The sequence below is a fragment of the Dermacentor silvarum genome, chromosome 2 (genome assembly GCF_013339745.2).
Source record: "Dermacentor silvarum isolate Dsil-2018 chromosome 2, BIME_Dsil_1.4, whole genome shotgun sequence".
Lineage (NCBI taxonomy): Eukaryota > Metazoa > Arthropoda > Arachnida > Ixodida > Ixodidae > Dermacentor > Dermacentor silvarum.
This window is the reverse complement of record NC_051155.1, coordinates 50,229,653-50,244,650: the sequence shown is the minus strand read 5'-3', so window position 1 is coordinate 50,244,650 and position 14,998 is coordinate 50,229,653. Positions and strand designations below refer to the sequence as shown.

At 48.1% G+C, this 14,998-nt stretch overlaps 1 protein-coding gene across 1 annotated transcript; it reads right to left on the bottom strand.

The window, feature by feature from the left end:
• Positions 1–8,151: 8,151 nt before the first annotated feature.
• Positions 8,152–12,236, bottom strand: LOC119440012 (adult-specific rigid cuticular protein 15.7). Its single transcript, XM_049662711.1, has 3 exons — positions 12,225–12,236; positions 10,361–10,504; positions 8,152–8,733 (listed from the first exon to the last, which is right to left on the bottom strand). Exons 1-3 carry the CDS (start codon positions 12,234–12,236, stop codon positions 8,152–8,154), a joined length of 738 nt encoding a protein of 245 aa, XP_049518668.1.
• Positions 12,237–14,998: the final 2,762 nt, after the last annotated feature.

Here is a 14,998-nt window from a genome sequence, read left to right as displayed (position 1 = left end):
TTGAGCCAAGAGAGCGGGAAATAGTGCGAGATATTGACTGTCCCTATACTTAGTCAACCACTTAACACCGAAACAAACACAAAAGGGAGAACAAAGCGGTATCTATCATTGCATCTTCGCTTTTTCTACATGTATGCCAGCGTGCGTGTCTGTTACTCTAAGCTAATTTGGCTAGCCCCTCTTCCGCTCTGCCTGTTTATATAAGGAGCCTGTACCTATACGTTTAAGAGGGAAGCAGGAAGAAAATGAGGAGCCATTCCACCCTCTGAAGGCGCATGACCAGCGAAGGTGCAGCAAATCACACGGCATTCTGCGTCTTCACTCAGTGGAAGTGATGGCAAAATTTACCGGTCATGATTTGCATATGTCTACCATCAGCGCTCCACCCCATACATATTCCCTGGCGTATTAAAGAAAATGTCGCAGTTTCGCCCGACAGGCGAAGCGTCGATTGCGATAGCAAATTAGTAGAGAGCTATAGGAAGCAAGGATATTAGTTTAATGGGCCGTATATACTTGTAAACATTCACCTACTAACTAAATAGACAAGCACGGTGTCACGCGCGCACAGCTAATCATGAACGCATCTCGCTCGATGACCGCGGAAACTCGCTGTCAGAACGCTGGAGTAAGGAGGCGCAGCTATAGCCGCGAGCGAATTGACCGTCGTGCCGCCTCTCGCTTTAAAGCGAACTAAACGTCGAAAACACAGCGCATACGAAGTTACCGGCTCTAGTTGAACGTAGTTCACGTCACAAATTGCTTTGAAGAGGAGGCCCGCGCGGGCGCGCACTTTTTCCACGTCGCAGATCGCTTTCGAGATACGACACCCACGCGCCCGCCGCTGGAGCAAGACGACCCTACACCCCCTCCCCTTCACCCCCCCCCCCCTTGCCTGACGCGCGACAGAAGCAGCGCGCTTCCACGCCGCATTTTCCCTCGCACGCTCGAGATTGAGCAGGAGATGTCGGCTGACCCTCGAAAGCTTGCACTCGCATACGCAGCGTACCGCCGGCACGCGGAGACGTTTTTACTGTGTTTGGACTTTAGACGGAACCTCACAACGACGTCCACGACCACGGCAGAAGTTCGCTTGGAATATCCATATAATTGCTATCGCAATATAATATATCCGCTCATCTCATTATACATTGTCTCAATCATGCCTGATCGTTGGATTATTACGACCTTAGTGAGTGGTTTCTATCTTGGCGTGCACAATCTGCTACTGGGATAAGTCATCACCGCGAGTGAGCTTGTGCACACAACTCATGTTCACACTCACCTACACTCACGTTCACACTCACCTCTACATACCCAGAAGCACTCACCCCGTTCACACTCACCGCACTCAGTTACGTTCACACTCAGCTCCACTCACACAGCACTCAGTCACGTTCACACATGAATCCACTCACACTCACAGGCACTCACCACGTTTACATTTACTTCCACTCACACTCATTGGCTCTCACCTCCACTCACACTCACTGGCACTCACTCACACTCCTCTCCAGTCACACTCACCGGCACTCACTCGCACTCACACTCACTGGCACTCACTCTCACTCCCACTCACACTCACTGGCACTCACTCTCACTCGCACTCACACTCACTGGCACTCACTCTCACTCGCACTCACTTCCACTCACACTCACTGGCACTCAAGCGCACTCGCACTCACTGGCACTCACGCGCACTCGCACTCACTTCCACTCAGTCACTGGCACTCACTCGCACTCACCTGCACTCACACTCACTGGCACTCACTCGCACTCACCTCCACTCAGACTTACAGGCACTCACTCGCACTCGCACTCACCTGCACTCACGCTCACTGGCACTCACTCGCACTCGCACTCACCTGCACACTCCCTGGCGCTCACTCGCACTCACTTCCACTCACACTCACTGGCTCTCACTCGCACTCGCACTCACGCCTTTGAAATGAGTGCGAGTGAGTGTGAGTGAGTGCACCGACTTATGGGTACTGGTATGTGAAGATCGAGCGGCTGCGTCCGCTTGCTCGTTTCCAAAGATACCACAGTGACTTGGCAGCCATTGAAAGACGATGTCATGTCCTTTGTCAACTGCCTGGTGGTAAATTTCGCATGTGTCCGCGCCAAGTCGTTCGTGGGGTCCACGGCGTAGTGCAGAGAGAAAACTCTGGAGGGTGGCCTTGGAATCGCAGAAGATGGACCATTTCTGGGGTGGTTCCTGGTCGATAAATTTCATTGCTGCACACAGACCTGTAAGTTCGACAGCCGTCATCAATGTCAAGTGCGATGTCCGGAATTTTATTACTGTAGATTTTGCTGGGACAAATACTGCAGTTGCTGAACTGGAGTGCATGACCGACCCATCTGTGTAAACATGTAAGCGGTCACTGTGGACCTCATGTAGTAGCAATAATGCTGCCTGCTTCAATGCTGCTGACGGCATTTGTGCCCTCTTCTTTATGCCTGGAATGGTGAGGCTTATTCGAGGTGAATGCAGAGACCACAGTGGCAACAAAGGCCATGCTGCAGGGACGTAATTCGATGGTAGCGATTGTGTATAGTCAGGAGACGGCTAAAACTCGTATGCGGCCTAGTTGCTGGCAGGCAAGCAAGATAGTGAAAGGGTGTCCTTGCGACATGTCGAATGTGCACTGTTAGAGCGTCGACTGCAAAGTCGACGCTCTAAGAGACGACAGGTTGGTCACGGTGCAAAGACAACAAGGTGGTCACGTGCTATGGCGATTGTGGCCGCTGTGGTTGCACACGTAGGGAGGCCGAGGCACGTCCATAGAACTTGGGCTTGCATACTCTGGAGTGTTCGAAGGTTGGTTTTACTGGTGCTTCCCAGCACGGGCAGGCAGTATTTTATGAAGCCCATAAATAATGCATGGTGCAGATTGCACAGATGTACTCCAAGACTTTCCGCCGACAAATTTGAATACATGTGCTATTGCAGTCAACCTCTTTTTCATATATGAAATATGTGGCGTCCAAGACAAATCGCGATCGATGATGACGCCCAGGAAGCGGTGTTTTGTTTCGTAAGCAATTACTTGTCTATTTATGCATATAACATATGGAGTCATTGTTTTGCGCGTAAATTCGACTAATCGGCAGTTTTCGGAGGATAGTTCTAGGCCTTTCACACGCAGATAAGACGACGTTTGTGTGACCACCTTCTCCAGTGATGCTTTCTGCATGACCGCCTTCTGCACAGTGATGTGCAGAACAACCACTTCGTCGTCTTCCGTCTGAACCCAAGCAAGCTGCTTGTGACATTAGATGTAAGATGACCTGGATGGTTACTTGCAAAGCCAGAATTGGCCAGAGGATCAATAGACCAGTGCGTTGAGCACATGTTTGAGTGGCGAAGCACTTAGTGCGTACGGTAGGATAACGCGAACGGATGCCTCTAATTTTGGAAGGATGAAAGCCGCTCTATTAAAGCGATTTAGGTTCACCGTAAAATGCTTCCGAGATAAGTTTAGAACCGCAAATTAAGCCGGTGGCGAGACTGCCACGCAATTTGCCGCGCGGCTCAGCCTCTATTTTGATAGGTGGACCCAACTTTCAGAGACGGCACAGTAGTACGGTGCGCCTAGAGAGCTTCTGATCTAGGATCAATTCCTCATCAGCTGCCAGGCGAGCCTGTCACTCTATCTGAAAGAAAGGAAAGCTAAGTCGCTTCAAGATATGCTGGAATTGGGCAGACAATTTTTGGAAGTGCAGGGAGGCACCAATCTCTCCACGGTCAAAAATCAGGGGCCAGAGGACGCAAAGAAACCAGCATCCGACGAAAGGAGAAATCGTCAGTAGATTGTTCCAAGGTGTTACCTTTGCAATGAACTGGGCCACTATGGTAGCAATTCTCGAAGCAATTTTACGCGCACCAATGATTCCAAATGTTTTCAATGTGGGCGAACTGGGCACAAAGCCGAGACTTCTCGCAACGGAGGGAAAGAGGCTCCCCAGGCATCAGGTGTGTATGCTCCACCAAAACACCAAGTAGAAGACATAAACACCGGTTTGTAGAACTCCGTACCAGAAAAAGAATTCCCGTGGTTAATGCTGTGATAACACCAGCCCCAGAATTTCTCGTTAAAGGAATACCTGTACTTCCCAGCAAAATGGCAGGAACACCAACCACGGTGTTAAGAGATACCGGCAGCATCACAGTGATCGTGCGAATGGACTTGGTCAACGCCGATGAGCTCACAGGTGAAACCAGTTTAGTTCCCCCGGAAGATGGTACGGCTAAGAAGCTTTCCGAAGCTAAGATTGAGGTCGAGACGCCCTATTACAGCAGGAGTGTCACTGATTTTTGTATGTACTGACAGACGGACAGAAAAACTTCATTTGTAGCAAGTGAGTTTGGACTCCTCTAAGTCCCTGGACCGCCGCACGGTCCCACACTACGTCGAGGCGGTCATGTCCCTTTTGTTGATGACGTCGGCGGCCCGCGCCACCGCAGCAAGCGGCGATGTCGGGTCCGTAGACGATAGCAGGACCTCCCAGTCCTCCCAGCTTGAGATGGCGGGCTGTCCCTGCGGGGGAGGATCAGCAGGGCAGTCAAAAAGGATGAGGGAGAGTGTAGCCCACTGTACGACCTAATTCTAGGAAACATTGAGTGAGTTCGAGCCCCAGACAATCCGATTACCTTGGCCGGATTTTAAAAAAAAACGCTGACGATAGTGTGTAGTAGTGCACTGCACGGGCTCGGTCTTACCCGAAAGCCCGGGACCGGCCTGGCCCGTGGCCCTGGCCGGGCCGGGTAGAGCAGTTTTTTTACGGGCTCGGGCCGGGCTCGGGCACGGCATGTGCTTTTTGACCCGGGCCCGGGCCGGGCTCCGGTATTTTGACGCGGGCCCGGGCCGGGCTCGGACTTTCTGGCGGTGTGCATGTCACGTGCAGCGAGTTATGCTCGCGCGTCTCGACTCTGAAAAACCTGTTGCCCCGGCAGCTGCAAGATAGCAGTGCTACTCCTGTGTAATACCCTTTTCTTCTTGCCTCGTATCTTGCGCTGTTTCAGCAGAATGTAAAGGGCAGAAGGACCGAAGTCGCCTCAAACCAAATGATGTCCTTACCTAAATCAATGTAATTAATGCTTTCAGCGCGGTGGAAGCACGTTCGCGACTTGCTGATTCTACAAAGGCGAATTGGTAAAACAATGACTGGTAAGTTAAGATCATTTGTCACGCGGTTGAAATAAGGCACTGTGTCCATCCATGATTGCACGTATGTTCTCAACCGGATTTCTAGCAGCAGCGCATTACACTTCACCATGGAGGAACGACAAGCTTTATTTCTCGATTTACTCCATCCATGCGCTGAGCTAACGACCGGTCGTGGCTGCGCTTCGGCTATAGTGTACTAGAATACGGTTGAATGGGACGAGCGGCTGGGTCGGCGCATGCTTTGCAGTGAGGCGCCCGACGTGGAAAACTACTGTGGCGGCGCTGCGATAGAAGTGGATTGGGCCGCATCCACTTCATCGGGCCGGTGGAAACTGCTGGCGATACTGCGCGGCAGGGTCATTCGTGGTACTACGCGCGCTGGTATTTGCGTTCAGACCGCTCAAATGGTGCTCATAATTTCATATGACATGTATTTATGCCTTAAGAATAAATTCCTTTTATTTTCTTCTTTATTTTATTGCCGCTCGGTTACCTTTTTCGGTCTCGGGCCGGGTTCGGGCCGGGCTCGGGCCTAAGGCAAAGGGGTGGTGGGCCGGGCCGGGCGGGTAACGTAGATTATTTTCGGGCCCGGCCGGGCCCGCGTCTCGCCATAAAACTTTTGGTCGGGTTCTGGCGGGCAACCCAACGTAAAAACGGGCCCGGGCCAGGTCCGGAATGAAAAATCGGCCCGTGCAGTGCTCTAATGTGTAGTCCAAAGCGTTTTGATGAGTGAAACGAGTGTTTATTCATGCATCATGAACAGAGTGTTGTTTTGTTTGTGCTAGGTAAACTACCCTGCCACAGTTTGGTATCCTTGTTGTACATGCTCTGCTTCATATTTTTGCCTTGTTACGCGAGAGATGTGCTTTTCTGTAGTACAGGTTTACTTGTGTTACTTGTGTTTTACACGATGTATGGCGACGGAAGTGACGTGTAATTTGTGGTGGACTGATTTATGGACCTACGGACCCGTGCCTAGCTGACATTTGGAGTGCGCTACTTTTGTGTTTTCTTGAAATATTATTGCATAATATTTCTAGAGTGGAGGGCAGTGTCACAAAAATGCGCATAATCAACGCGCGCGCAGCGCCAGCTAGGAAGCAAGTCGGCCCCGCGGCAGCTTTGACAGAGGGTGAGAGCGCATACACCACAGACAGCCGAAGCAATCAACGGAGACTAGGAGCTTCGACAAGATACGCGAAGGCTACAGGCTACGAACACCCTCTCGGAATGCTACGAACACACTCTCATACCCAGACAAACGGAGAGCAGAGAGAGAGACAGGGTACTACAGCCCGAGCAGGCACTAACGGATGAGTCACAACCCTCCTCGAAGACACTTCGGCGGCCGCGGCCGAAAACGGGAGACATGACCAGAAGTTGCTTTGTTCATGCTATGGGCTTTGTTCATGCTATGGGAGCACGACTCCGTCAGAATGTTCGAAAAACGCCGGCGCCATAAAAGCGTCGTTCGGGAATCAGTAGGGCGATCTGGCCCCGCCCGTGAAGAGATGTGACGTTAGACTGACCGTCTGCAGAAGACGGGGATTCCCAGACGAGCCTGTCGACGAGTTCCTGGAGCATCTGCATTTCCGGAAGAAGTTCCTTCTTCGAGATTTGCTTCAAGCTACGCCGAGGTCGTGCGGCTGAAGACGAGCACGGGTGAATACGAGTGGACACTTTGTGTTCCTATTCATTCTGTACTGTACGTGTTGAACTCTCAGTGCGTGTCGTTAATTCTTTTCGAGAGTTTGGTCAATACCCGTCTGAATTGCATTGTGATGTGCCTAGCCGAAGGGTACACGTGTGTATGTAACTGCCTTATTTTAAAAATATATTTTGTTGTTTTTTGACAACTCTGGGCTCTGACTCGGTCTTTGGACCACAACCGGCGTCCGCTGGCGCACCAGAAGGCCTCATGAATTGTCTGTGCTTTAGTGGGGTTAATTTCGGAAGCTGAACAGTCGGCTTTGGAATTTGGCCCGGCGTTGGCGCCTCGTTGACGGGGTGTGTGACAATCATATTTAAACGAGCTGTTCTTAGGCAGTGCATGACAAAATTGGGTGGTACATAAGTCACTGCTGGTTTTGACGACGCATATCTCAAAATAGTGAAACTGGTTACTATAACTCGGCATTGATGATGTGAACATATAGCTGGAGCACTGCCATCGTTGCTGAATTACAACATGCAGTATGCACTAAAGTTATGAAGTTATGTTTTGGAATTACGTTAAAGAATTTCTTCCGTATATTTTATTTCTTACGTTTCTCATTGCTCTAAATTCGGCTGAGCCATTATTACTATATTGATTCTTATATCCTATATTATTCGAGGACTTGATGGTTGCTGTCCAAACATTATGTCTTGTCTATACTAGCGAGTAATTCATTGAAAGAACCTCATCACAGTGTTTCATCATTTTTTAACAACAAGCGGAATCGATGCTAAAGTGTTGGTCACATTTTTTTCTGTGATTCAGCTTTTGTGCAAGGCAGATGTTGATTCTACCGCAGCGATGCGGCTTAGATTGCTAGTTCCTTTACACACTGAGTGTTATAAGGCACATTTTCTAAAATTGTTAATACATCTGGCCCCAACCACCGCGGTAGCTCAGTTGCCATGACGGGGCGCCACGGAACACCAGGTCGCTGGTTCGATCCCAGTCACGGCGGCAGTGTTCCGCTGATGGTGGAATGCAATAACACGGCAAGAAATGTGCAACTACTTTTTTGCTGCATGGCAGCGTAGAATGTTTTAACGATGGCCAGGCGTTTCTGAAATGACATATCTGCAAATAACACCCATCAGACTGACAAATATGTGTAGAATGACTTCCCTTTGCGTGTCACATAAAATAATAATTGTTTATTCTTTTCGTGAAATGGGCGCCCGTGAGTATGATACACACTGAACAATGGCTGCGCGTCAAACTTCTGAGACACACTTACTTCCATGCGCACGGAAATATATTCCATTAACGACGACGGTAGGCATGGTGAGCGGAAGGCCAACCTCCGTAAGCAGCTGCGGTTCCATAGACACCCGGCGCATAACCCGCTGCGTAGCCGGCAGCACCGTAGCCGTAGGGAGCATTGCCTTCGTACGCGTAGCCGCCAAGTGCTGGACCACTGGCCACATAACCCTGACCTCTGTAGGGGGTGTAAGCGTACGCTCCAGCAGCGCCTGCGTTGGGGTTGTCGCCGTATCTGCCGTACCCACTGTAGCCACCCGCATTGTAAGGTGCTACCGCCCTAGCAGCAAAGGCTGCGGGTGCAGCAATCTGCGCAGCGCCTGAGGGGACCGGAGGAACGACTGGTGCAGCGTTGAAGACCGCGTCCGCGCTGGCACCAGGTGCCGTGCCCGGCTCGTTGGTGTCCACGGTGGCCCGGAAGCCGTTCGCGTCGGCCACGTAGTTCACGCGGCGGTAGAGACCGTTCGCGTCTCGATAACCGTAGGAGCCAGTCTTGGCGTTGTTGGAATCGCCTTGCTCGCTGCGGAACTGCTGGTTGCCGTACTCATCCACATTGTCGTAGCCGAAGCTGTACGGCTGAGGTGGCTGCACGATATAGCGAGAACAAGATGTGTTCGACCTTGCAATAAAGTTGTATAGTGTAAATCAATAACTCTAGAAAGGTTGTGGGTGAAAAAAAAAACCTTTGCATTGTCATCAAAGCCATCAATTAACATCCAATATACATTTTCCGGTTTTGAATGAGTGTCACTGTGCAAAAAAAGTCGTAATACTATGGTAAGGCTAAAAATAGAAACTGGAGTAGAATAGAGAGGAATGATATCACCAAGTTAAGTTGCTCTTTACTTAGCACAAAAAGCAAGAGATTTACACAATTTGTGGCTTTGTTGACGCTGGCATCAGAAAACGAAACAAATGTACAACCAACACTTCTTCACTTATAGATGACTTACAACACAACACTTATATAAATGAGATATTGTTATTGCTATGATGCTGATACACTGGTTCTCTTTGGTAACGCTAGGGGTACGCACACTGCCAGTGGTAATCTCGCGATGAACAGGAGCTCGTATGATTGTTCCCGTGTGCAGCTAAAACGTGCCGCCGCCATCTGTAACAGCCTCCAAAACAAAGGTTCTTGGAGTAATTGTCGGCAGAAAATGAACGTGTAAAACGGGGCGTAACATATAAGGTCGTTACTATAGCGTAGATTTATGCTGACCAAACGTTAATAGATAAGTCTTACTAGTTTCTAAATTTTCTTCACGGGTAGTGGTGCGTGACGCCATACGTGTTACATAACACTCGACGGTTCACGCGTACTGTATGGTTTGCCTATCACATTAGACATCTTAGCATTATTGTGCAGTATTTATATTCACAGCAACCATATATAAGCGCACACTGAACACCAAGCGTTCTCAAACGACATATTAGATCAGTCTAGGCGTTAGTGTGTCAATAAGCTTCCTATCCAAAGAGTAAGGAAAGAAAGTTGCGCCTTTGAAAGCAACTAATCAAACTTTTCTCGTCGTCTAACACCTCAACATTAAGTTCCATTTCCTTAAGAACTTTAAACGCTATGGCAGGTTATCAAACTCGCAACGCTTCAGGGACCGTCGGATGATCCCCATTGCACACGCGCTCCTGTATGCGCCCAGGTAAGTGCTCGATTTAACGCGATGTGCCCTGTCCATGATGACAATAAATTTGTCGAGCGCAAGCATCCTTATCCAATGATGGTTTTGGCACGTAAAACCCCAAAATTCAATTTCATTCAGCTCATGCACTCCCATGTTCGAGGAAGCCGGTGCCCCCTATGTGCCGCATTCACATGGATCTTTCACAGAAGCTGCGCAGGCGTGCTTTAAGGTGTTTAAGATGTTTAAGGTGTTTAAGATGTTTAAGATGTTTAAGATGCTTTAAAGTGTTTAAGGTGTTTAAGGTGTTCAAGCTCATGTTAAGCTTGAGCTGCATCTTGACACGATCAATGAGACGATCGTTGGACTGTGTTTGACGCACGGCACTCGTGTTTGCATGCAATGTTCCAACGCTTAGAGGCACATTGCTCAACGTTGAAGGGTGCGTTGATGAATAAAGGGTACTTGTGACTCCAGGTACTTGTGACATGCGCGATTTTTGTCTCCTTATCTCGGTGGCTTGAAGTTCAATGAAGCATGATGACATTGAAAACACTCTTGACACTTACAGAGGCATAGGCGTCGTATCTTCGGTTCGGCGCCGGTGCAGCAGCATAACCTGCGAAGCCTAAATCCACGTATCCAGCCTGGTTCAGCTGATGGTGCTCAAGGGCGTAGGCTTCAACGAAGACGCAGACGAACAGCACGTGCAGCTGGGATTATGAGAAAACGCAGTGGATTTTCTGTGGGCCATTTCGAATGGATCAGCTTGCAACTCGCACAGACTGCTCACGTTAGTGCTGTGATCGTTACAGAAAGCTCCCCAAGGCGAATGGATATCGCCCCTAGCGAGGAATGGCTGTTGTCAGTTGCATATTTTAAACGCACCAAGAGAGGCAAGGGTAACATCATTTTTTGCCTTGCAATGGATATCTACAGATGTAATGTACACTAATCAACAAAAGTACAGTGAGGATGCTTTTCGTGAAAACCTAGACTATTATTGCAAGGGCAGCATGAAAAGCAAGAGCACTGCGGTGTTTTCGTAACCAACTTCAAGCGGCGGTTCTCACTTCCAGGCTGCATGACTAGATGTCGAAGTAATTCATCTTCTTTAGCTGATCTTGCCGAACGACGGATCCGCATATTTTTTTCAAGTGCGTACATCTACAGACAACTCAACGCTGCTTTGTGATGTTCGAGGAAAATGTACAGAGAGGTCCAATGTGAAAGGGAACACTTGACAGCAGAGCATGTCCCAATTTTCCTCACTCGCAAAAGAAAAAAAATGGTTGGCTCTCCCGTAATCGAGAATAGATGTAATCATGAAATGGCTACTATATACTAGTCTAGCTGCCATAAAGTAGTCTTTTGCTGCCTGTGGTGCCGCCACCTTCAACCGCACTTCTTCTCGCAACAGTCCAACGCGTTCAGCGTCTGTCACTACCATTCTTCTTGTTGCATCGAAGTGGTGGGCTGCAAATGTACGGCCTTAGGTCCCCTTTATCTGCCTTTTGAACGTCGCTATGAAAATGACAAATAAAGCTTCAGCGCACTAGAAGTTACAGTGCATCAGGGATATTGTGAAGAAACATTACGAAGAACTCGGAAGCAATATTTTTTGCAACTTGTTTGGAGAGTAACTAGCGCATTTAATTCGGTCCTCTACAAAAGGACGGGGGCCAGAGAGCGCATTTCACTAAGTTTTGACTGGTTGCCCGAATTATCTCGTTTTGTTCTCGCAACTTGCCGGTATGTTGCTGTTTTGGGGGCCCGGACAACGGCTCTGAGTTTTGGCTCAAGGTCACTCGAAGGTCGCCAGCAAAGGAAGCGGGAAGCATTTCATACTTAATATCGCCTAGGTTCGTAGCAGAATAATTGTGGTTGGTAGCTCCGATGACCAGTGCAGTGCACTGGCAATAACAGTGCAGTGAACTGACAATAACAGTGCAGAGCACTGACAATGCTTCCGCCGCCACCTGTAGCTAGGGCGCCAGCAAAGTGAGAGACGCACATTAAATGTCGTCTTTAACAGCGGACCGCATTGTGCTTAAGTAGGACTGTAATAGGACGTGTTGTCAAACGGATTGATTGGCTATGCAATGTTTTAGATAAACGCGCTGTCTTGCGGAACGACTTTAAAACCGGGCACAAGACACGCCTCATGGAGCGAGAAAGTCAGGTGTGTTCCGTCCTGTATTTAGGTTCTCTATCAAAGAAGCGCGTTTATAATTGACAAAGCTATGATGCACTCAGTAGTCGCTGCATGACGGAGGCGAATAGATTAAATTTGCTAAACAGCCTAAGTTTGTAATAAACTACATTTCCACAAAATATGTCGACTTTCAGGCCATACCTTGATATGAACAATTGAACGGGTACATATAACTGATTCATGCGATGCTCAGAAAAGGCTATCATAACTAGGCTCACCTTTAGAAACATTTCGGCTGTTTCAGCGAAGCTCCCTCAAGTAGTCGACACAGCTGCTATCCACAAAGTGACGCAGAAGGGCAAGCGAATGTCTTCTGTGTGTCTCTGGTGGCGCGAAGTGGGCTTTTATACTCGACACAGCGACACCTGTCTACCTTTTGTGACACGCTGTTGCAGAGAGAGAGCTCTTTGCTGTTGTGCAGTGTTCGCTTTGCCTTTCCATCTTGCAAAACTGCAATGTCGAGCGTCACAGTGACTCAAGTGCGATTTCCCTCGGAGGTTCTGCTCTGCGACACACCACAGTGTCTAGGCCAAACGTGCACCGGTATATGCGTGAACGGCGTATAAAAACAGTTGTTTGATGGTTTGAACATTTTTATTGTCTGAAGTTCTTCGAAGTAGAATACATTGTAAAAAATATTCCAGAATAGCAAATCAACGCTTCAAAGCACAGAATTCAACGACAGAAAATATTTCTGCAATTTGGGGCCCATTAAGGTTATACTCTTAAATACTGAGATCCTCATGCGACGTATTTAGGGCACATCATGGTTACATCTAAAACTTAAGGAATATGTGAAATTTGCCAGAGACCGGTCGGCTCGCATCTGTGAGCCAAAATGCTCTCCCATGCAAGAAGCATGGGTGGGATCTAAATCGCATGCCGCCTACTAAATAATTGCTCTTGTCGTATGAGATTAATTTTACGCGTCGATGCAATTAGAACAAAAAGGAAAGTGGGGAAGGAGGAGGGCGGGGTACGCGATTGTGCTGTATACATTGCTGTATGACGTTGAGCCCTTGCTATAAACGTCTTCTCGGAAGCGTTGATATCCTGTGTCGTGCATGCTAACTACACTGTAGAAGAGCATGACCTGCACTCGTACAGCATGCTTCAGTTCCGACATTAGGGATCAAGGTATCACCTAGGGAATAAATGTCACGCTGGATACGAAAAAAAAATATCAACCGAAAAGAGTCGGTGCAAATTTATATAGTTGCCTGGGGCAAAAATCACAATACATTTTGCTTCTTTTTTGAAGTGCTGTTTTCCATTGGTGGGTTGCTTTTCATAATGACATGTCCATCATCAGGATTGGGTTGTACCTGCATTTATGAAGAGTTTTAGCGTGAAAACATTAGTTTGTGAATAAGGGCGTTGCTATGTAACTTGCAGTACGAGTGACGGACAGGAACGCGCCTATACCGTATTTGGAACGTTCACTGACTGCGTCACTATCTCTGGCCGATCGCCAACTGCTCTGTTTCTTGAGATTGAGCAGTGCCTGTACGAAGTGATCCTGGATATTTACTTCCTTTCCACGCATGTGGCACTAGTGTCCTTCAGCTGAAACTCCGTTTTGCACCTGAGACTGCTGCTCCTACCCCAACTCGAGTGCGTTTACTCAACTTCGCGCCGAATCGTGCGATTGCTCTCCCAGTCCGCTACATACCTGTTCTCTTGACGCTCTCGCCTTCTGTCGTTGACGGTGATTACGTTTCATCACCTATTCTTGACGTTTTCTTGGCGCACAATGTGATCCTAGCTACCACACGTGGTTGTCGCTGTTGTGAAGAATGAAGCTTATCTGCATTTTAAGAATTTCCAGCGACAACAAAAACACTAGGAAAGAAAGCAAGTGGATAGAATGACGCTGTATAATGTACCTAATGCACAACAATCTAGCCCATCTTTCAGCTATAAAAGCTTATCTGCCTGTGTTCCATTTCAGCTTATCCACCCATGCTACTCGTACCTTTTTCTCCCAAGACGACTCTCAAAATATCCAAATTAACATCTGCAGCCTCGTCACTTCCTACGGCCCATGGAAAGAGAAACTTAGCTTCCACAGTGCATGAACCTAATGCCTGTAGGGTTCCAAACTTTTCAATGTAATTATTCCAAGTAGCCCTGTGCCTCTGTATACTCCATTTCTATTTTAATGGCAGACGATCTTTGCTGGAATGGATCACCGGTTATCTCTTCCACACGGTGCACGATTTGCCCGACGATAGTTCTTCCATTTAGCCTCTACTAGAATGTCATATTAGATTTAGGTGCATGTTAAAGAACCCCAGGTGGTGTATATTTCCGGAGCGCTTGCGCTTGCAACCACTACGGCGTGCCTCATAAATCAGATCGTGGTTTTGGCACGTAAAACCCCAATATTTAATTAATTTCAGAATGTCATATACCCGCATTCAACCTGCATACGTATACTGAAATGGAATTGAAACAAACAAATGTTGTCACCTGCAATGGTGAAAGCTACCCATTTTCACACAATAGTGCCAAGTAGTAGTGACGATGAAGCAAACAGTCGTAAAACTGGGAATGACGAAACTGATTCTTTATTGGGAAAACCTGGGCTCACAAAAGTAAGTTACACTTAAAAAACAACGATACCCTATTGAAAAAAATGTGAACGAGTATGTACGAGAAATAGTTGTACGCGATTATTGCTCCGTAGACTGTGCGAGAAACTCGTTCAGTCTGCGAGAACTCGTTGAGTCTACGAGAACCTCGTACAGTCAACGCAGATAATCGCGTACATTTCTCGCACACACGTGTACGAGTTCGCGTTCTTGTCACTGAACGAGATTCTCGTACAGTATGAACGAGTTTGTTTCTACGAGCTGAGTGCGTACAAGATGACGAGCTTGTACGACCTGCGAGAGTATGCACCCTGAAAAAGATAGGCACCTCATATTCATGTTTAGTATAATGCAAATACAAGTCTTGTAAATACAAGTGTTCACGCACGAACACTTGT